At 40.0% G+C, this 21,591-nt stretch overlaps 1 protein-coding gene across 2 annotated transcripts in view; it reads left to right on the top strand.

The window, feature by feature from the left end:
• The first annotated feature begins 247 nt into the window (after positions 1–247).
• Positions 248–21,591, top strand: part of LOC121931431 (pancreatic secretory granule membrane major glycoprotein GP2-like) — a 23,624-nt gene continuing 2,280 nt past the window's right edge. Inside the window, exons 1-8 of one of the 2 annotated variants that reach the window (XM_042469219.1) lie at positions 248–341; positions 9,564–9,652; positions 11,574–11,678; positions 12,673–12,833; positions 13,600–13,735; positions 17,239–17,333; positions 18,566–18,734; positions 21,272–21,392. In XM_042469219.1, coding sequence (XP_042325153.1) covers positions 260–341; positions 9,564–9,652; positions 11,574–11,678; positions 12,673–12,833; positions 13,600–13,735; positions 17,239–17,333; positions 18,566–18,734; positions 21,272–21,392 — 958 coding nt within the window. In that variant the 5' untranslated portion in view covers positions 248–259. The remainder of the gene's footprint in view (positions 342–9,563; positions 9,653–11,573; positions 11,679–12,672; positions 12,834–13,599; positions 13,736–17,238; positions 17,334–18,565; positions 18,735–21,271; positions 21,393–21,591) is intronic. The other variant, XM_042469305.1, reaches the window with a different exon arrangement.

The raw sequence follows: 21,591 nt of genomic DNA on the forward strand, positions 1-21,591 counted from the left end.
TGGCGTGAGTAATCATGGTCTCCACTGGCTCTCTCTGTGGAATCCTATTGTTGCCTCCAGGACACCCTTGTGCCTTCAGAGATGTGAGACATTCATTGGTGTGAACAAGTTCAGAAAGGGAAAAGGCTGTGAAGAACCTTTTGCAACACACACTCATCTAAAACCTTCAGCCAAGACATAAACTGGAAAGGATAGCAGGAAGTATCAGTAAGTTGCAGGGGATTTCCTGGCCAGTGCTCTTTGAGGAAACTTCAGTTTGATGGCACCACGCAAACTGTCCTTAGCTGTCATCCTGGCAGCTTCTCTCTTGATGTCTTCCAGAAGCTCCAACACTGGAGAGGGTGAGTTTCTCTTCAAGAATCTCCCAAAAGAATTTCTCAGCTCTCTGTAATATTTCAGGCCCACTTCCAAATGCTTGCTCATTCTGTTCTGTTATAAAGAGACATAAAGATGCTGTGAAAATACATCTTTCAGAACATAGTTCATGGCATACAAGTGCTATATATTTCATGGGGGAAATCAACCGTTTTACTGATTCCTTAACAGTTAAAAAGAAACACCATGTCTTTTTGAAGTACCTTTTTATGTAAGCACTACAACTGAAAAGTAAGGCTTATGAGGATGTTTGCATATTGGTCTCAGAATCAGAACCTTAACATGAATGATCTGCTTTTAGGGCAACCCATATTACAAATGTTAGTCGCTACTGATTTGATCTGGTTGCATTATAATATAATGTTCTTTGCTTTTAAAGATAGTCATAATTTGATCTCCACTTTCCTTGAATTCCTGAAAAGCAAATTACAGGTTTTAGAATAAATAATAATACTCTTATTAAAATATCTTCTTTGAAATCCTGTTTGTATTGGAAGTCAGTGTGTAAAGAATCACTTTGAATTAGCCAGCTTTGTTAATGCATAAACTAGCATTTGTTTATTGTAAGAAATTTCAGAGTAAAGTTTGTGCCTGTAGGTTATCAGAGAGCCTTGCTTTTAATAGAAGCATTTTGAAATGAGAGAAAAAAATATTTGGAAATATTTGTTAGATGCTTTCTTGGTCTAAGGGAATGTAAACATTCAAGCTTTCTTGAGGAACAAGGATGAAACAGGAGCAACTAAGGTGAATTAAAGTTTAATTCTCTTCCAATAATTTTTTTTCTCTTTAAACCACTCCTTATCAGTTTATCAGTTGAATGGAATATCAGTATTCAAAGAACGCACAGTGATAGAGTGGTCAAAACAGAACAAAACAAAAAAGAGAGTGATCTCTCCTCTGCTTGTTACTATTCAGGAAACTAAAAATAGGGTTGGATTGTGTTTCATTGTAATTATGTGGTCTTAATTCATGACTAACAGGTCTCATTGATTTCAATAGGATGTAAAGTCCATGAATGAAGTCTACATTCAGACACGTTAAGGGAATCTATATTGCAACTTTCATAGAAGCTTTCCCTTACTTTTTGTGAAAGTTGGTATTTGAAAATCACAACAGCTGTTTGGAGAGAGACCCCTTAACAGAGGATCCTAAATCCATTTACTTGCAAATAAATAACAAGTAACACTGAAAAAAGGAATCCAGATCAGAGGATTTGAGCATCTAAAGAATCTTCAGTTAAATTCTGAAGAGTGTGTGTGTGTGTGTGTGTGAGAGAGAGAGAGAGAGAGAGAGAGAGAATCAATAATAGCATATCATAAAGAGGGTGGGGGCTGCAGCAAACAATAAAACCAGATAGTGACAATTAGAAATACCAGCATTTAGAACTGGAGTCGACAGCATGTGATTCCATCAGCCCTGGCCAGTATTTTTAGTAGGATGGGATGATGGGAGTTGCTGTTCAGCTATATATATTTGGAGGGTGAAAGATTTTTCCCATCTCTGCATTAGAAGATAATGTTCCTATACCATGGACACTTGTACAGACAAAAAAAAAGGGAACTTAAGATAGTGAATTTAGTCATCAATGGAAAACTGTAGTTCTTACTGTTCTAAAGCTATGAAAGGCATAGGAATCCTGTGCTCTGCAGCATCTGTTCTCCTTCCATCAGTTTAGCACACTCATGTCCTTGTCCACGTTTTCTCAGTGCATGCTTTTGTTCAAGAGTCCCTGCTGGCACTGTCCTCTCTCTTCCCATAAATTAACTGCTGCTTCTCAGCAGTTTTACTGACAGATTGGCACTCACAAAGCCTTGGCTCCTTTCAACAAAGCTCTGGGAATGTGAAAATGGGAATGTTTCTGGTCCCACCATTTTATATGTAAGAAAAGTAACACTGATCCACTCACGTCTAGGCATAACACCTCTATCTAAATAAAAATTGACAGTAAATAGAGACAGAAACACAATAATAATTTTCTCAATCCTTGGAGGGCATATACAATGGGAAAACATTTCTTCTATGTCTTTATTGAAATTCTGGATTTCTTTATGACCAATTTAAGAAGAGCAAACATTGCACCTCCTGAAAATATTTCATAGTATATATAAACTGAGAAAGAATTGTTTTCTTGTCATAGAGCTGCCTGTCAGCCATTTTTCCTTTTAGCTACAGCTTTTGGATATTTTTAAATGCCCAAAGCATCCATGCATAACCTGTGGATTTGTCCAGAAGTAGCAGAGCTGTGTGTCCACAAACCAGTATCTTCCCACATTACACCTGTTAGTCCTTCCCTTCTGCTCAGACCCAGTTAAGTGCTTAGTGTGTCCATGTGCAACATCCTTGTTTTACTAAGTCATTTTTAGGTGACTTCACCTTACATTATTGCACAGGATGTGGGTTTGTAACCTTCAAATATCTTTGGAAAGTATTTTGCTAATTCAGTCAGAAAGCAGTTCCATTTTCTTCAGTCACTGATTCTATCAATTATTGACTATAAATCAAACAGGATTTCAAAAAATGAGCTGGAATAGTACTTGCTCTTTGGTGCTCCCCCTCCAACTCTTCTCCCTCCCCCCCTTCTTTCTATATTTCTTTTCCTATTTAGGTCTCACTACTTAATCTCATTTATATGATATAGATAAGGCATCTACTTAGCCATTATTTTCTGAAAATTATTCTGCACTAAAATTAGATTTTAATATACATTAATCAACCACCAAAAGGAGCAAGCTAATTTGTCTTCCTTTTAAGCCACCCAAAGGCTAATGATTCTGCCCTGAATTTAATTTATGCTTCTTTCAAGCCAATAACCTCAGTGGCATTTCAAAAGACAATTTGTATATAAGGACCTTCAGTGGAACCAGACTCTGTAATGCTTCAGTTAAGAACAATAATCAATCAGCCAAAAGATGCTTAATATCTGCCAGATGCATGCACAATTTCTGAAAGGCCACAGCTAATCAGTGCTGCATTCGTTTTTTCCATTGGTTCTAAAGACTAGTGCTTTTTTTTCTCCTATCATCATTTAATGGAAAGCACTGCACCTGGTTTAAAAATCATAGTTGATATGGAATATGGAATTAAGATTTCCTATTAATCCAGTGTAATGACTTCTTTTTAGCATTAGACTACAGAGAGTTTGAACTGCTGCTTGACCATGGAAACCCACTAGGTTACCTTAAGCAAGTCACACTCTTTCAGCTTCAGAAAGAGGCAAAAGCAAACCTGCCTCTGAACAAATCTTTCCAGTCCTTTTTGACAACAGTGTGATAGGTTCGCCTTAGGGTCACCATAAATTAGAAATGTCTTGAAGGCACATAATAACATTTAAGCTAGCCCAATCAATGCCAGTTTAAAATTCTCAAATAACTTCATTAGTTGATTTAATGTGGTTAATTATATAGCAACAATTATTATTGTTGTATATATACTGTATATATTGGCCTGCAGTGATACTGGGCTAGTTTAGTCAGATAACACCAGTCATCAGAGATAAGGAGAATCTGCCACCATTTGGATAGCCAAGTATCCTATTTTAATTGAGGACAATCATTTGAAAGGTTATCTAGGAAGAACATTTTGAAGCAAATAAAATAATAAGAAAGGAAAACAGGAACACTGAATTCCTCCCCCCCCCCCCCCCCCCAAACTTAGTATCTGGACAGTAGTGTAAAAGAAAGGAATAAAAAGTAATCTGGTTACAGTGTTTAGCGCTATTGAACTTCTATGTAAACAGAACTGCACTTTATTGTTGTGTGCCTTCAAGTTGTTTTCTACTAATGGTGACTCTAAGATGACCCTATCACAGGATTTTCAGGGGTTCAGAGTGTGCGACTCACTCAAGGTCCCCAATTGATTTCCATGGCCGAGAAGGGAATCAAACCCTGATTTCTATGTTCCTAGTCCTATGCTCAAACCTCTACATCATGCTGGCTCTCAAATTGTACTTATTGCTGTTATATTTGCATCTACAGATCAAAATCAATGGGTGCGGTTCAATTCTCCTTCTTCTGGCAAATCTTTTAAAAAATATTTTGCTGATGTATCCCCTACTTTTTTGGCATAGACACCAACAGGGAATTGTGAAGCTGTACATAACTTCTAAAAAAAGTAACTACTGTACTGGATAAACTGATTTGTATAAATTGTCTTATTTGAAATTGTCTTATTAGAAAACCAAACTTTATCTGTAAAAAGTAGCCATAGAAGGGGGGGAGGATAGGGATGCGGGGGATGCCTGGGCTGGGGATAACATCCTTGTGGGCGGAGCTCCAATTGAGGTTGTGTGGGGCAGGGGGAGGTATGGTGGTGGGAGAAGGGATTTGCGTTCCAGGGGAAGGCGGGATTGATGCATCATATCTATCTCACCTTCCTGTCCCCCTCCCAACCTGAAGGACCTGAGGGTCTCTCCAACCGTGCCACAAACCCTGTCGCTGCTCCTGTGCAATGCCAGGTCTCTTAACAACAAGACCCACATCCTCCAGGATCTGTTGGAGGACTCTAAGTGTGACCTGGCTTGCATTACCGAGACCTGGCTGGGGCCTGAAGGAGACGCTGTGTGGGCTCAGGCCCTGCCTGCTGGGTTCTCGGTGAAGGACCAGCGCAGGTTAGGTGGGCGGGGGGGGGGTGTGGCCTTGATACATAGGAACACCGTGTCCCTCTCCAGGAACCACATCCGACAGACCTCCTATATCGAGTGTATTTACCTGACCCTAAAGGCTAGGGACAGTCTAGGGATTCTGTTAGTGTATCGGCCACCCCGTGCATTAGCGGACTCCCTTAACGAGCTGACACAGCTGGTCGCTGAGCTGATGCTGGAGACGCCCAGGCTTCTTGTCCTGGGCGACTTCAACATCTCCCTCACGACCAGCTATGTTCCACCCGGTGCGGCTCGGGAATTCATGGATACCATGGCGGCCATGGGCCTGTCCCAGCTGATACAGGGTCCTACGCATTGTGCGGGTAATACTCTCGATTTGGTCTTCTGTTCGGAGGCGGAAAATCCGTGGGTGGAAATAGCTAATGTTTCCCCCCTGTCATGGACGGATCACTTCCTGGTAGAGGTGAAAATCAAGGCTTCTACCCAGATCCCCCCCGGGGGTGGTGGACCTGTTAGGATGGTCCACCCTCGAAGGCTGATGGAATCTGAGAGGTTCCAAGAAGCCTTAGAGGGGCTCACGGTTGGAAATGACGGCGACTCTGTTGATGCCCTCACCGGTATTTGGAATACCGGTCTTTCCAGGGCTATACACAGGATCGCTCCCAAGCGCCCTCTCAGGCCCGCTTCCAAACGTAAGCCCTGGTATACGGAAGATCTCCGGGCAAGGAAACGGGTTCTGCGACGGCTAGAGTACCGTTGGCGGAAACACCTTTGCTTAGACGACAAGACTCTCCTAGACCAACTGTTAAAGGACTACGGAGAGGCAATACGAGCAACAAAGAATTCGTTCTATGGTGCTCGTATTGCGTCTGCTGAGTCGCGTCCGGCAGAGTTGTTCAGGGTGGTTAGGGAGCTAACTCAGCTCCCTCCCGCCCTGAACCAGATCCTTGAACCTTCTAAGGCCTGCTGTGACCTGTTTAACGACTTTTTCGCGGATAAAACCTCTCGTATAAGCGAAGGTCTGAACGCCGACATTTTAGCAGAACCTAGGGTAGAAGTGTCCAGAGCCTCCGTGGACTATGTTAAACTGGATCAGTTTGAGTTGGTGAGTACCGAGGATGTGGACAAGATCCTCGGAAGTGTTCGGAAAACAAACTGCTCTCTTGATCCCTGTCCCTCGTGGTTAGCGGCCCAGGGGGGACCGGCGGTAACATTGTTGTTACGCCGGATAGTTAATACATCTCTGAGGGATGGGCTATTTCCATCTCAACTTAAATTGGCCATTGTAAGACCTATTTTAAAAAAGCCCTCCCTCGACCCCCTGGTACATAATAATTATCGGCCTGTTTCGCTGCTACCATTTTTGGGAAAGGTGATCGAGAGGGCGGTTGCGATCCAGCTTCAGGCGGTCTTGGATGAAACGGATTATCTGGACCCATTTCAAACTGGCTTCCGGGCGGGTTACGGGGTTGAGACGGCCATGGTCGCCCTGGTCGATGATCTCCGTCTGAGCATCGACAGGGGAAGCGTGTCCCTGCTGGTGCTCTTGGACATCTCAGCGACTTTCGATACCATAGACCATGGTATCCTTCTGGGACGCCTGGCAGAGGTGGGAATCGGGGGCACTGCGCTTCAGTGGTTCCGGTCCTACCTCTCCTGGAGGTCCCAGATGGTGCAGCTGGGAGACGTGTGCTCTGACGAGAGGCCCCTAAAAACCGGGGTCCCTCAAGGAGCCATTCTGTCTCCCATGCTATTTAACATTTACATGAAACCGCTGGGAGAGATCATCCGGAGACATGGGGCGCGGGGTTATCAGTACGCTGATGACACCCAAATCATTTTCTCTATGTCTCCGACTGATGCAGTGACTGGGGATGGCGTCTCTCCTCTCGTGGCCTGTTTAGAGACAGTAATGGGCTGGATGAGGGAAAACCGACTCAAATTGAATCCAGAGAAAACGGAGGTACTAGTGATAGGTTCTCCTGGTCCAGGAATGGCGGTGGTTCCACCTGTCCTGAACGGGGTCACGCTCCCTGTGAAGGACTCCGTGCGCAGTCTGGGGGTGCTTCTTGACTCATCGCTTCACCTGACTGCTCAGGTGAATGCGACGGTCAAGAGCACCTGTTATCAGCTTCGGCTGATCCGCCAGCTGCGCCCATACCTGGCCCAGAGGGACCTAGAAACTGTTGTACATGCTCTGGTAACTTCGAGACTGGATTTCTGCAACATACTCTACATGGGGCAACCCTTATACCAAACTCGGAAGCTGCAAATGGTGCAGAACATGGCAGCCCGGCTGGTCACTGGTGCTCCCAGGACCAGCCATATAACACCGGTTTTAAAAGACCTCCATTGGCTGCCCATTCGCTTCCAAGCTCAATATAAGGTGTTGGTTATTACCTATAAAGCCCTAAATGGCTTGGGCCCAGGATACCTAAAGGACCGCCTCTCCCCGTACATTCCGCCTCGCACCCTCAGAACGTCTGGGCAGCAATTACTGAAGGTGCCTGGGGCTAGGTTAGCCTCCACTACGCGGAGGACATTTTCCACGGCTGCCCCAGCCCTTTGGAATACGCTGCCCACTGAGCTCCGCTCATCTACCACCCTGGCCCAATTCAGGAAGGACTTAAAAACCTTCCTGTTTCAACAGGCATTCCCCGAATAAAAATCCTGTGGGCCTCCCTCCTCTTCCGTGGCCAAGAGGTTGGGCTATGGGGCTTTTTACCTGTTATTTTGAAATTTGCATTTTAATCTTTTTGCATTGCTTGTATGGATTGTTGTTGCTGTTTTAAACTCTACTGTAAGCCGCCCTGATCGTAGGAAGGGCGGGATATAAATAAAAATTTTATTATTATTATTATTATTATTAAAATAGGTCATTTCCTCCCTCACATACACACACTTCATCACTTCATGTTGATGTAATCAAGAATACAACATGGTCTAAATATGTCCTCCTCAACTCTTCTCCCAACCATTCTGCAACTCAAGAAGCCTCTGTTTAAAGGCTTCCAAAGAAAGAGACTCCACTACTCTCGGATCACTATCAAACAGCTCTTACTGTCAGGAAGCTCTTCCTAATGTTTGGTGAAACATCTTTTCCTGTAGGTTGCATCCATTGCTCTGTGTCTCAGGAGTGGTACAAAGCACCAGGAAGAGGCGGCCAGGAGCTGCCTCTCGCTGCATAGCAGTGCCACAGCAACTATATTGCGTAGCGCTGCTACACAAAAAAAAGGACCACTAAAAAGTGGCACCTTTTTGTGCCGCCACAAATAGCTTGCAGCAGTGTGAGCACGTCGCTGCTGCATGGCTCCATTTGGATGCCACGCAGCAGTGTCATCATCGCTGCACACACCGTCTATTCAGCACCAGACAGTGAGGACTCCCTCATCACATGTGAGGGGTGAGGGGTGTGTGGGCGGGGTGCCCCTTGCACGTGATGAGGGCGCCTTTCGGAGCTGGTATGTACTGGTCCCTAGTTTCTGGAACAGCAGAAAACAAGCTTGCTCCATCCTCAACATGACATGAGTATGTTGACCAAAAAAGATACAGAGAGATAAAAATAAATGGTTGGCATTATCTAGACTTTCTACTCTCACTAATTACTTTATACAAGTTTTGTCACATCTTTACTTCCAATATCATCATTCATATCCAATTGTTACAATAAATCATACATGTACTGGGAAAAAGAATACTCATTTCCATTTTTTATACTCTACTAAAATCAAGTAGAATTTGTTCCCTGTCATTATTTGGCTTCTTGTGCATTCTTCATTGAAACTAAAATGCTAAATTAGTTAAAGGCATGTACAGTATGGTATCTAGAATGGGAGGAGGCTGCGCTAGGGATATACAACAGAGAGTAGATGACCTTTCAATATCCTTGGCAATGGCCAAGTAGGTCTCAGTGAGAGAAGGGGTGCTAAGATAGGCAGGGAAGACTCTTTTGTAGCAAAGGTAAGAAAAACTCCAAATATGCAGCAGATTTGTGACGTCTAGTTTGGCTTGGCTTGTATTGATTTTATGCTTCAGACCACAGAATCAGGTTTGCTGATCCTGCCATTGTTGTCTTTCACTCACAATATTCTTATATCCCTTTCTTCTGCAATGAAAGAAAGCTAGTGCTATTTACATCTGCCAAACCGATAAACCTGGATAAGCAGCAACAACTGGTATTTTAGACATTGTAAACTGATGATAGTTTCCAATTGGGAAATATGATCCTATGTATACAAGTAGGGCTTTCCCATTGTTGGCAATTGCAAAGGAAAGAGTCCAGTGAAGACACATCCAGCTCATTTAGTTCTCAATAGGAATTCGTTTTGTCTATATGTGAGTTCTGATTTGCAGCCAGTGTGTTTGATTTGGTCTCTAATAACAACAGGTGCACAAAAATCATCAGCAGTTTTATATATGCAATCAATTTGTATTCCAAATGTTTCACAATAAATAAAAGTTATTCATCTCAATTGGAAAGCTCTCTCTCTCTCTCTCTCTCTCTCTCTCTCTCTGTGTGTGTGTATAAAACCTTTCTAGTATAGGCCTCCTCTCCCTTTAACAAACAACAATTTTAATATGTCTATAGAAATCAATGAGACCATCATCTGCACCAAGGATCTGATTGAAGTGGAAATCCCAAGTATATTTTTCCTGTCCAGGAATCCTCCAATATTAGTAAGTTCCTTCTTTCATAATTTTAAATGAGTAAATCCATTTCAAAAGGAGATCATTCCCTCTCAATATTTAAAGAAACTTGTTGGAAAAAAGTTCTCAAGTAAGAAATCCTTAAGGGGGCAGGATCCAAATTAGCTCAGTGAGGACTGAGCATTCTCAGTCTAATTGGTTTCAGGAGAATTAAATGGAATTGATATAATGTCCTGGAAGTGGACATAACTAACTGGGTGAAACCCTGCACAGGAGCATTCTATACTGCAGCATTATATTTCAGTTTTCACTTATTTTGTTTTTGAATATTGGATTATTTTTAACTTGTTGTTGTTGTTTTGTGCTTTCAAGTCATTTCTGACTTATGGCAACCCTAACGTGAACCTATCATGGGGTTTTCTGAGGCTGAGAGTATGTGACTCACCTAAGGTCACCCAGTGGGTTTCCATGGTCAAGAGTGGAAATGAACCCTGATATCCAAAACTGTAGTCCAATGCTCAAACCACTACAAGTTGACAAACCAAGGGAGACTTTCAGCAAATGGGCAATGATTTCTGACACCCATGGTGAGAAGCACCACCACCAGCAAACTGTGCATGACAGCTTTTTTCCCCACAATGCCTGTTTAATTTTTAAATTCTCCATGAATTTTCAGTAGCAATGGTTACAACTGCCAGCTCCAACTTATTATGAATGCAAATATACCAGTTCAGTTTTTACAGCTGTCTGCTGGCTTTAATATTCTTGACTAAAATACAGATTCAAAAAGTGGACCTTGGGAAACTGTGGTTGAAATTTATTGACTGTAATGTGGCTGTTATAGGCACAGGTTCCCCAGGCAAGGAAAAGTGGCGTTCTTAGCTTACAATAATGCCATACTTTCAAGCAGAGCTCGGAAGCAGCTAGTTACTTGTTATTAATTACTTTCCCCTATAATGATGGGGATACTATACGTTACAGTGAGCTTAGCTATCCTCTAAGGTTTGGTTCTAGAACCCCCCCGGGGATATCAAAATCCATGGATGTCCGAGTGCCATTAAATACAGTGGCATAGTGAAATTGTGTCACTTATATAAAATACTGTAGCAAAATCAAGGTTTGCTTTTTGGAATTTATATTATTTCTAAAAATATTTTCAAACCATGGATGGTTGAATCTGTGGATACAGAATTCAAGGATATGGAAGGCCAGTTGTACGTTATGACCTAAATCTAACTATTTTTTTAAAGACTAAATCAACCTTTATATCAACAGGAATTTGGTAAATCAACACCTATGTAAGTTCCACTGATTCAATGACTCTACTGTAGTTGAGATTATCAGATGCAGACCAGTGGTTTTAACTGGAGCTTGCAACACTGGCCATGCTTTTCTAGAAATTGTAGTTTAAAAATACAGTGTTTTGAAGTTATATCTGTAATTTTAGAAAGTAACATTACTTTTTTGTGGTGAAACTGTAGCTCTGTAATTACTGTTAGTTATCCATGTATGGCATCTGAAATGATGGAAGAAGAATATTATATGGTTCAGTTGCAGGTTCATTCTGCATCTTGTGCTTCTACCTCATAATGTCTTGTAACTGTTGAGTGATATGGATGGGAAGAGAGTGTATTTTCCACTGGAAGACAACAGATTGTAGTATTCAGAAGATTTTATAAAGTAATTAAGAGAAAATTATTTTAACTACTCTGAGATCTGGAAAAATGTAGAGTAACCTTTTAATATAAAATCTAACTATAATGGTAACTATTTTTGCAGCTCTTGAAACTGTAATTTTATGCTTTTTAAGTGTAACTCCAAGCTTTGTTTTCAATGAAATAACAGATTTTATGACCCAGGATATATTAATTGGGTTGTTTAATTATAAATATGATGTTGTTGACTATTTCACTGGAAAAAAAATTGAAAAAAGGTAAAACATTTTTTGCAGATTTCTGATTTGCATCTCAATGATCCAGAATGTCATGGCACTGAAGTAGGAAACCTCTATGTGTTCAGGATTAAGACCAACTTCACAGACTGTGGAACACAAATGGTAATAGGCAAAAAATGTTGCTGCGGTTTCTTTGTGATTTCTTTGTATGCCACATTTGTTTATTACTTCTGTTTAAAAGTAACATTCCAGACCTGTGCCTACAATGAACATACCACTCCAGTTTAGGGGTGTTGGTCTAATCTTTAGTGCAGAAATAGTGAAGTTTGATACTACTAACTGCCACAGTTCAGTGTTATGGAATTCTGGGATTTGTAGATTTGTGAGATATTTAACCTTCTCTGTCAGAGAGCTCTGCTGCCACAACAAACTATGAATTCCAGAATTCCATAGCATTGACTCTTGGCTGTTAAAGTGGTGTCAAACTGCATTATTTCTGCAGTGCAAATTAGACCCTTGATTCTATCATTTTCTCTTCGAACTGGAAGAGCTGAAAGTGGTCTCATTTAGCACTTGTGCCAAGTCTGGATGTGTGTTTCATGGACTCTTGGCAAAACCTGATCTTGTGCTAGCACAAGGCTGGTCACAACTTTCCCGATGTTTTTGGCATGCAGCTCCCTTATCCCCTTTCCACTGGCTATGTTTTCTAGGGCAGCTGGAAACTGTAGGCCAAAAACATCTGGAGTGCTACAGTTGTCCACTTCTGCTCTTGCTAGCTGAGGAGCAAATCTTCTCATTTTCAAAGTGCAATTCAGACAGAATCTAACGTTACCAGTGTCACTATGTTACTATTAGGGGCATGAAAAATATTCTCATTTAGAATTTGTACAGAAAAAAACATTTCTGTACAAAAAGCAATGCTTGGCACAAGCATATTTTATACAAAAAAGTGCTTCTTATGCAAATGAAGTTTTCACCCAAAACGTTATTGAATGTTACAAAAAAAATTTTAAGTGGGCAAAATGCTGATAAACTAGATTCCGGGGGGGGCGGGGGGAGGGGGGCTTGTGATTTTTGTTTCATTCTTTAGTAACTTTTATTTTTCCTCCTGGAGAACCTGAGACTTACTGTGTTGTTGCTTTTTAATGCTTTTTAGGATTCAGATGGTTCTTATATAATTTTCCTCAACACTATTCAGAACAATTTCTCTGATGTAATCACTAGAACTTTCATCAATATTACATTTGCCTGCCGATACCCTATTAATTACATGGTAAAGCAACCTAATGGCGAAAATAAAATCAGTGTTGATATCAGGTAAGACCATTCTTGTTTTTCTTTATGTTGACATTTTATAGCCTGGAGTAAGGCCACTTGAGAGGCATCTGCATCAGGTTGATGTAATCATTTTACTAAGTACACTAATGAAATTGTGGGGTTAGTGTAAGTGTAACCATCTGAGATGATTTCCTTGAGAAGTCTGGGCCTATCAAATATTTTTCTCATGGGAGGAAGTTCACCTAGTGAACTTCTCATGTCACCTTACTGGGAAAAGCAGCTCAAGATTACTTTCTGTGCCTTGTATAGAAGTTAAAAGTACTAGGGGAAAAAAGGATACTATCTATAGTAGTGCATTTGTGGTCCTTTAGATGTTGCTGGACTCCACCTCCCAGCAGTACCTGCCTGCATGGGCACTGATGAAACATGATGCAAAAAAAAATAGTTCATCATATCTGAAGGGCTACAAGTTCCCCATGTCACAATCTAGAATTACTACATTTTTTGCAGCCTGATCTTAAATGTTTGTCTATTAAACTGCTCCATTGGTGTAATAATTCTAATTTATATAGCTGATCCATAACTTGGCCTAGATTAACATACATTTTTATCAGTGTATGATTACACCCTCAAATTTCTTGAGGGATGCAGGAACTCTTGGGGCCCTTGCAAAAACAGCCTTGGTGGGAAGGATGAAGTGAAAAGAACATACATAACTCATTGTGTCATATAGTCACCATGACAATTGTATTATTTCTGCAGCTTTGTTTATTTATGCTGTGCATCTCTGTCTCTTGTTCAATAGGTCCATTACACTGAACACTGAAGATGGGAACTTCTCTGTGTCCATGATGCTGTACAAGGACCAACATTTTGAAGACATGTGGACTACTATCCCTTTTCTGACTCTAGAGGACAACATATTTGTCAAAGTTAAAATGGTACCTGTCTGGTATTACTGAGCCCTCAAAGAAGCTGGGATTCAAAGTACTTCATAGGTAGCAATGAAAAGGCAATTTTGTCTTACCAGGTGTAAGATAAGATTCATAAGAAGAAAAACAAAAATGAAAGGGGGGAGATTTTGGGGCTATCTATACTTATATTCTCTCACGTGTATTTGGAAGGTCCATGAAGTATATGTCAAAAATCATTGAAAAAGAAATTAATATCAGAAGTGACATCATGTGGAGGAGGCCAGTGGAATTAAGGAGGTAACTTGCCTTTCTGGCATGAAGGACAAAACAAGAGACTAGGGGTTGAAAACCAGTTTCTAAACCAGAGAATTCACATTCATTGGAGGGCCCCAACTTTACTTTTTTCAGCTATATATGCTCTTCTTTTAACTTAGGTGTTTTCACCTAAGCTCACTGTGCCTCTCTATCTTTTATAGTATCTGTTTAGTCTGACTGGCATCCTCTTGATGAATTATGATGCCATGAATTATCATTTATCTATTGGCATAATACCATCCCCAGTCACTTTTTTGTTGCTGTTGCAGAGGTTGGAATTTTGTTCCAATTATGCAAAGCCAATATCTCCCCCCACCCCCAACTCACCTTGTAAACAGCACAGCCCATCCCCACATGACCTTTCTAGGTTGCTGGAGAACAAGGAGATGAGCAGGAACATGGGCAGCTATGTTCCTGTAGCTGGATGCACCATAAGAGGCATCTGCTGAGATTTCCAAGGGCTCCAAGAAGGTCTGTGCAGAGCATCTCCTTGTAGAACAGCCAGCTGCTAGAGACATTCCTACTAATCCCCCTGTACTCCAATAACATGGAAATGGCTCTGTTGGGGGAACTGTACAAGAGAGTTTGGGGGCTAACACTGGGAGACGTAGCCACAGAGACATAGGTGCATGATCTCCTGAAGCAGGATCTCACTCTCTGTTTTGTTTATGGTAATTAACTTTGGAAGTTATTAAGTTCTCCTCCCCACCCCAACCCTCATTGAAAAATGCTCTCAAGTCAATCCACTGAGTCTTGCTTATAAAAGAGAGATGGGGAGAGAGGACTCAAATGAAAAGGAGGACAAAGAAGGACACCAGTTTGCATAAATTTAGCATATGTTAATTCATGTGCATGGGAGCAAATTTAGAAAGAGAACTGAAAGAGAAATGTGCCACAACTCACCATAGTGGGAAACATGGTAGTTTTAAAGAAATCATTATTGGATGTCCATTTTCTCATGCAAATGGTTTGTCAGTGGGTGTTTCTTTGGTATATATAATTCTGATATTTGGGGAGACAAATGAATTTGCAAGTACATTTACGCACACCTTATTCTCTCATAAAAAGATGTAAAGGAATCTAGTAGCACATTTCAGCACTATGGAGAAGAACTTTCTAGAATAACCTTTTGTGGACATAGTCCACTTCATCAGATCTTTGCCTTAGTCAGGATAATTTCCAATCTGAATCTATGTTCTTGGCTTGTTGATTAAATTATATGTATTCCTTTATCTCTACTAGATGTCCAAAAGCTAGTACTGAGTGTCCATTTAGACTCACAACTATTATTTAAAAAATGCCTTAGTGGGAAAAACCTGTGTGCCTGCACAGGTGCTGACTCTTATGGGCAATATCAAAATCCCCGTTCTGGTATCTTAGTCTCTTTTATCTTTAAACCCGGTTTAAACTGGATATCACTTCAAAGAGAGGATACCTTCAAAGACGGCACTGTCCTCTGTACACCCTATTAAAAAGAGTAAGGAGATGGCAACTGCTTCATGGTGTGTGCTCCTAGAATGTGATACTCAAGAGTACCTGTACCTGTGATCTGTGATGGCTGATAGACCTAACCTCTGTGAATCTATTTAACACTTTTGAAAAGCCATTTCAGAGCTCTGCTGTGACTTCACAGGCTCTTTTATCTTTAAATCAGTCTTGAATGATAGTGTTCAAATGATAGTGTTCAAAGCTTACATAGCTTTGATCGTTACAGTATTTTGTAGTAGGTGGTGCTGTAATACAGCCAGGACTCATAGGGTCAAACTGCTGGTTAGCAAGAACAATGAGGTCATTCATTTGCCACTCAGTTCAGATTTTCCAATTTACAGAATCATAGAATCATAGATCTGTAAGGGGTTGCATGGGCTGTCTAGGCCTATAAATACAGGAATACACAACAAAAGATGCCCAGCCAATCTCTCTTTAAAGATCTCCAAAGATGGAGAGTCCATCACCCTCTAAGACAGTCTATTCCACTGCTGAACAGCTCTTACAGGAAAAAAGTTCTTCCTAATATTTAGGTAAAATCTCTTTTCTTGTGATTTGAATCTAGTGTTCTAGTCTCTAAAGAAGCAGAAAACAAGCTATCTTTTGCATGAGATTCTTTCAGATATTTAAAGATGGCGATCATGTCCCCTCTCAGTCTTATCTTCTACAAGCTTAAGCATACCCAGTTCCCTAAATTATTCCTCATAAGGCTTGGTATTTTGAGTTGGCTTGGTCTTGTATGAGCAATTAAGACTCAGTCACTTCATAAAAGACATGCTTCTGATGGAGATGGAAACTATGGAGATTATAACATGGGCTTTTAGCCTATCGTTTTCCCGATGTGATAAATGCATGTTTAACTTTAAAGATGGGTCTTACCATATTTTCCCATCTGCAGCCCATTTGTAACCCATGCTTGTCCCATAGCTTTTCAAGCACAGGATTTTCCCATGTTTGGAAAGCTGTGGGATAAGCCCAGGTTGCAGCTGGGCTGCAAATGGGTGAATGCAGTAAGATCCATTCTTAAAGTTAAACACATATTTATGCTGTTGGGAAAATGATGGTATAAAAGCCCATGTAAAAATCTCCTGTTATAACTGATTTGTTGACTTCAAGAGTGTTCTCTCTGGTTCTGGGCAAAGACACTCCTGTTCTGTTCAAGAACACATTCTTATCTATTGATGAACTATACATTTCTAACCACTTTTGTGATTACACAGGCATTCAAGGACTGATCTTCTTGAGCACTGTTAAATCATAACAGCATCCATTACATCATAAGCATATTAACCGGCATCTATTATAAGCATAATGGAACAAATACCTATTTTAGCATAGATTTACCAGTACCAGCATATATCAGCATGTTCGAACAGATCATCAGTCTATCAGGAACAGTGTAGCCTTAGCCTGAGACAAAAATAATATATAATTCTATCTGATATTCATAACTTTGCACCTGTTTTATAAGAGAAAGCTTTCCTTTAATTTTGTCTCTTGAGTAAATTAAAATCAGTCTAAGAGTGTGTGTCCTGGGATTCACTCAGTGCATACATGTGCCTACCAATAGTATGAGATTTTCTAAAATACTGTTGTTTGTGGGAGAGTTTCATTGTTGTGGTGGGTAGCAGTCTTTCTGCAGCTATATATATTAGATACCAATGTTATGTATTAATAGTGATTTTTACAAATTCCAATTTGTGTATGCTGTTTCTCTGTTTTGTCAGGTTCCAGGTAACTTCATCATTAGACTTGAAAACTGCTGGTCTACCCCAACAAATGATCCTGTCCATGTTGTTCAGTATTCCTTTATTAAGAAGAGGTTGGTGTCCCACCACCTAAATTTCTGGGCAATTCCAGAAATATGTGACATATTACCACAGAGAATTTCCTCTGGTCTTCCTTCCCTTCTTACATTTCTGTAAGCAGGGTAAACAATTTATTTGCACTGTACTGCATTTTCTTTTCTTTTTCTCATTTTTCTACAGTGATGGTGCTAAGATGGTATAGGACTTTACCTCTCTGACATGTTTCTTCCATGATTGTAATTTAAAAACAAACAAACAGATATACCAGACTGTGAATATTGATACTTTGAGAGGAACATGAGGCAGAATAATTAAGTTAATGGAGAGAGACAATGTACTTGTACAGTAGGCTAGCTATCAACAGTTTGGAGTGTCCACAGCTAGCCCTGTACTATATAAGTCAATGGCAGCATGGATATGCATGTGTACCAAAGTGGACGTGCACATGTCGCTGTCCATAGATTTATATGGACTTGAGAACCAAATCCTTACTGATATACAAGGCTGAGTATAGTTAACCACATATCAAGCACAGGGGGAAGAGTGGACAAAACTCCAGTATATGTAGGGTATGATTGGACATGAATGTGGGCACAACCTTTTGGAGGCATGGCATGGCATGACATCTAGAAACAGGCTAGCTCAGCATTCCTGGAAATATTGGTCTGTTCCAGGAGCTTTCATACTTTGATCCATACCAAATGTTTTGTCATCTATGAATGAATCAACATCCTTATAATTTACAAGGCATCAGATCAGATGGAAAATTTGTTTTAGATTGTTCTACACACGTCTGTTTTCAAAGTATGTGATTACATGAGTATCCCACTTGTAGCCTGAAATGTTACAGTTTGAACCAGGTTTACTATTTCATCTACATAAGAAACTCTGCACATCAGTATGTGCCAAGGTACTCTGTAAGGAAAGGACTAGGAGTGTAGCTCTCCAGATGCTGTTGCACTGTACTCCCATCTTTTTCTCACCACAGCTATGCTGACTAGGGCTGATAGTAGTTGCAGTCCAACAATATCTGGAGACCCACTCATTCCCTGCCATAAAAAAGATAGAGCGATTACCAGGCCTGGCTTGTTTCACTCTTCACTCACTCATTCCAGCTCAGATGAGCCTGGTGTTTACTGGATCCATTGTGGTGATCAGGTTTTTTAGAGGGGCCTCACATTGTTCCTCCATTTGAAGAAATTCCTCTCAATGTGGTCATGTTTTCATTATTTGTGTTTCTGTGCAGTTGTCCACAAACTGTAAAAGATGAAACTCTGTCAGTAATAAGAAATGGAGAAGGAGAAGAAGCAATGTTTAGGATCCAAATGTTCAAATTTGTTGGCATCACATTCAATCATGTTTTCTTACACTGCACAGTTCAGATTTGTCATAGTACAGCCGATACTTGCAAACCGGTAAGTTGATAAATATGGAGCCACATATTAATATGTATGCTGGTAATATCTGGATTTTGGTACTTTCCCCTAGCACTGAAAAAGTCAGTAGTGAAGAAGAAACTAAATTTTCTTACTCGCCTGCTAAAAGATTTACTTAATTGATTTTCTTTTCTCTACCAATTAGGATATTATGCATCAAACATTAATTTGTTATCCCAAATGCATTAAAATGATCAACCATGACTTTAAAATTCATTATCTGAATTCTCACAGTGTAGCTTTTGAGTAACAATAAACATTTAATGAAGCATTAGTCCATTAGTGGTGTGGTGTTCAATAGTGGTTGAATGATTTTTTTAACAAAATTATGATTTTTATAAAATTTCCTGTATAGTATAACTTTAGTAATTTATCTTAAATTATTTAGTGATAGTGTGGTAGCATTAACACTAGTACTTCTAAAGCATTGTCCACAGCCTTTTCCTCTCAGGTCTTCCTCTAGACAGATTAAAGAAGGGGGGGGGGGAGTCAGAAGAGAGGAGGAAAGAAGAAGAGAAGAACAGCAATTTGAAATGGAGTGGGGAATGAAAGGCAAAGAATCCCCAAATCCCCAAAGGGTTTCTGAAGGGAGAACTTTAGAGAAGGAGAAGGCTCAAAGTAGAGAATTGACTTGATAAGTAGACAGGGAATGGTTTCTGTGCCTGGCATTATCTATTATTTTATTTATTCCTATCCTGCCTTCATCCCATTGCTGGAACCTCAAGTGGCTCACAATATGGCTAAAAATAAGTAGGCTATCATGTTGAAATATAATACAATGGATAATCTTATTAAAACAAGCAACCAATTTAAAACAATTTTAACAACACATGGATTAGGGCACAAAAGTGCAGCACATCCCATTAAAAGGCTATTTTTCAACAGTGAGTCAGTTGTCAAGAGTTTAATAGAGTTTTTCAAAAAGTTCTTTCTTCCAACAGAAAGATAACACATAGAGAAAAGTAATGCTACAATATTGGAACAGTCACCAAAAAGGTCTGTCAGTATGGGACCCTTTGTGGATTCCCTTCCATCCTTATTTTTTAAGCTTGCAGCTGATCAAGGGAAGTCTGGGAGAGGTTTTGGGAGGAAAAGAATGTGAGCCCCACTTTTCCCAATTTCTGAATCATCCTACCCTTTCAAACACATAACATCACAGGAAAACATCTGAAGGCGCTTCATGGCAGTTTAACTAGATGACCTTTACTGGCAATCTACTAAAATATTATCTTGGTAATTGAGACAGAATTTTCAAATGGATGCAGCACAATATCCTGCTCCTTAAAAGGTGTTTTGTACTTGAATCATGGACCATAGGTAGGTGACAATGGAGCATAAGCTTCACTCTCTCCAGTTTTTTTAAAAAGAAAATAGATGTGTTTACCTTAGCAGTAAGTGCAGTTGTAGAGATGAAGCTTCACAGAAAGAATTATTTTTCTATCAAAAACATAATTAGATTGACAAAAAAAGCAAGGTCAGATTGAAACCAGAAGTCAGACACTTTGGAAGGAGGCTGCTATAAAATCAAATACTAACTCCACATAGCTGGTAAAACTCTTCAGGCCAATGTGATAAACAATAGCAGTGAGTTTCCAACTCCAATGCAGGAAGAAAACTTTTATGGAGGAGTAATGATTCCAAAATGGTGAGTCATGTCCCATAAGCAGATCATAGTGAATTTTCTAGCTAGGTCACTCTGAAGTCATTGCTCACTTAATGAAAGTAGAGCTGCCTAAAAAATAGAGAACATAATACAGGTTGAAAATCCCTTATCTAGAATTCCAAAATCCAAAATTGTCAACATGGGTGGCTGAGCTAGTGACGCTTTTGTTTACTGATGGTTCAGTGTACACAAACTTTGTTTCATGCATAAAATTATTTAAAATGTATATAAAATTATCTTTAGGCTATGTGTCTAAGGTGTATACAAAACAAATGAATTTTATGTTTAGACTGGGGTCCCATCTCCACAATATCTTATTATGTATATGCAAATATTCCAAAATCTGGAAAAATCCAAAATCCAAAACCATTCTGGTTCCCAGCATTTCAGATAAGGGAGATTCAACCTGTATGTCAATTTACTTTGTGGCATGTAGGAAAGCACCATAATCTTACTGATTTCCATGTTTTTGAGTTGTTTCTCCTGCAATACCTTCCAGCTCCTCAATTCTTTCTCTTTCTTTCTCCCACTCCCTTCCTTCCCTCCACTGCAGTCACACCATCATTTTTTGTTCCCTTACTGCATTTCTTTGGTCATTTCACAGACTGCAATGAAATAGCAAATTACACATCCGTTCTAAGAGTCCAGATAGTGTATTCAGAAGGTTTATGTTTGGGCAATAACATATGCACATAGTGTAACTGGAAAACATTGCTAAAACATAACATTTCATTTTAATTGGTGAGATGAAATAACTACTTTCAATAGCCATATGGGATTTTACTCCAATCATTTGTACTAGTCTATATTGTCACATGGCATATATGCATTTATTGGGTGACATTTTTTCTAGAACTGCACAGATGATGATAATCTAATCAGAAAGAAAAGAGAAGTCACACCTTTTTCTAATCACATGGTGTCATATGGGCCTATCAAACGAAAGCTGATAGGTAATGAAGAAACTGGTATAAGTAAGTAATTAATGTACACGTGCTTTAAAATAAAATCCCTCAAACTGACCCCTAGTAAAGAACACTTTTCTCTTTTTACATTGTATTAACTCTATCATCTATCTATCTATCTATCTATCTATCTATCTATCTATCTATCTATCTATCCATCCATCCATCCATCCATCCATCCATCCATCCATCCATCCATCCATTGTCT

The sequence above is a fragment of the Sceloporus undulatus genome, chromosome 1, assembly GCF_019175285.1.
Source record: "Sceloporus undulatus isolate JIND9_A2432 ecotype Alabama chromosome 1, SceUnd_v1.1, whole genome shotgun sequence".
NCBI classification, from domain to species: domain Eukaryota; kingdom Metazoa; phylum Chordata; class Lepidosauria; order Squamata; family Phrynosomatidae; genus Sceloporus; species Sceloporus undulatus.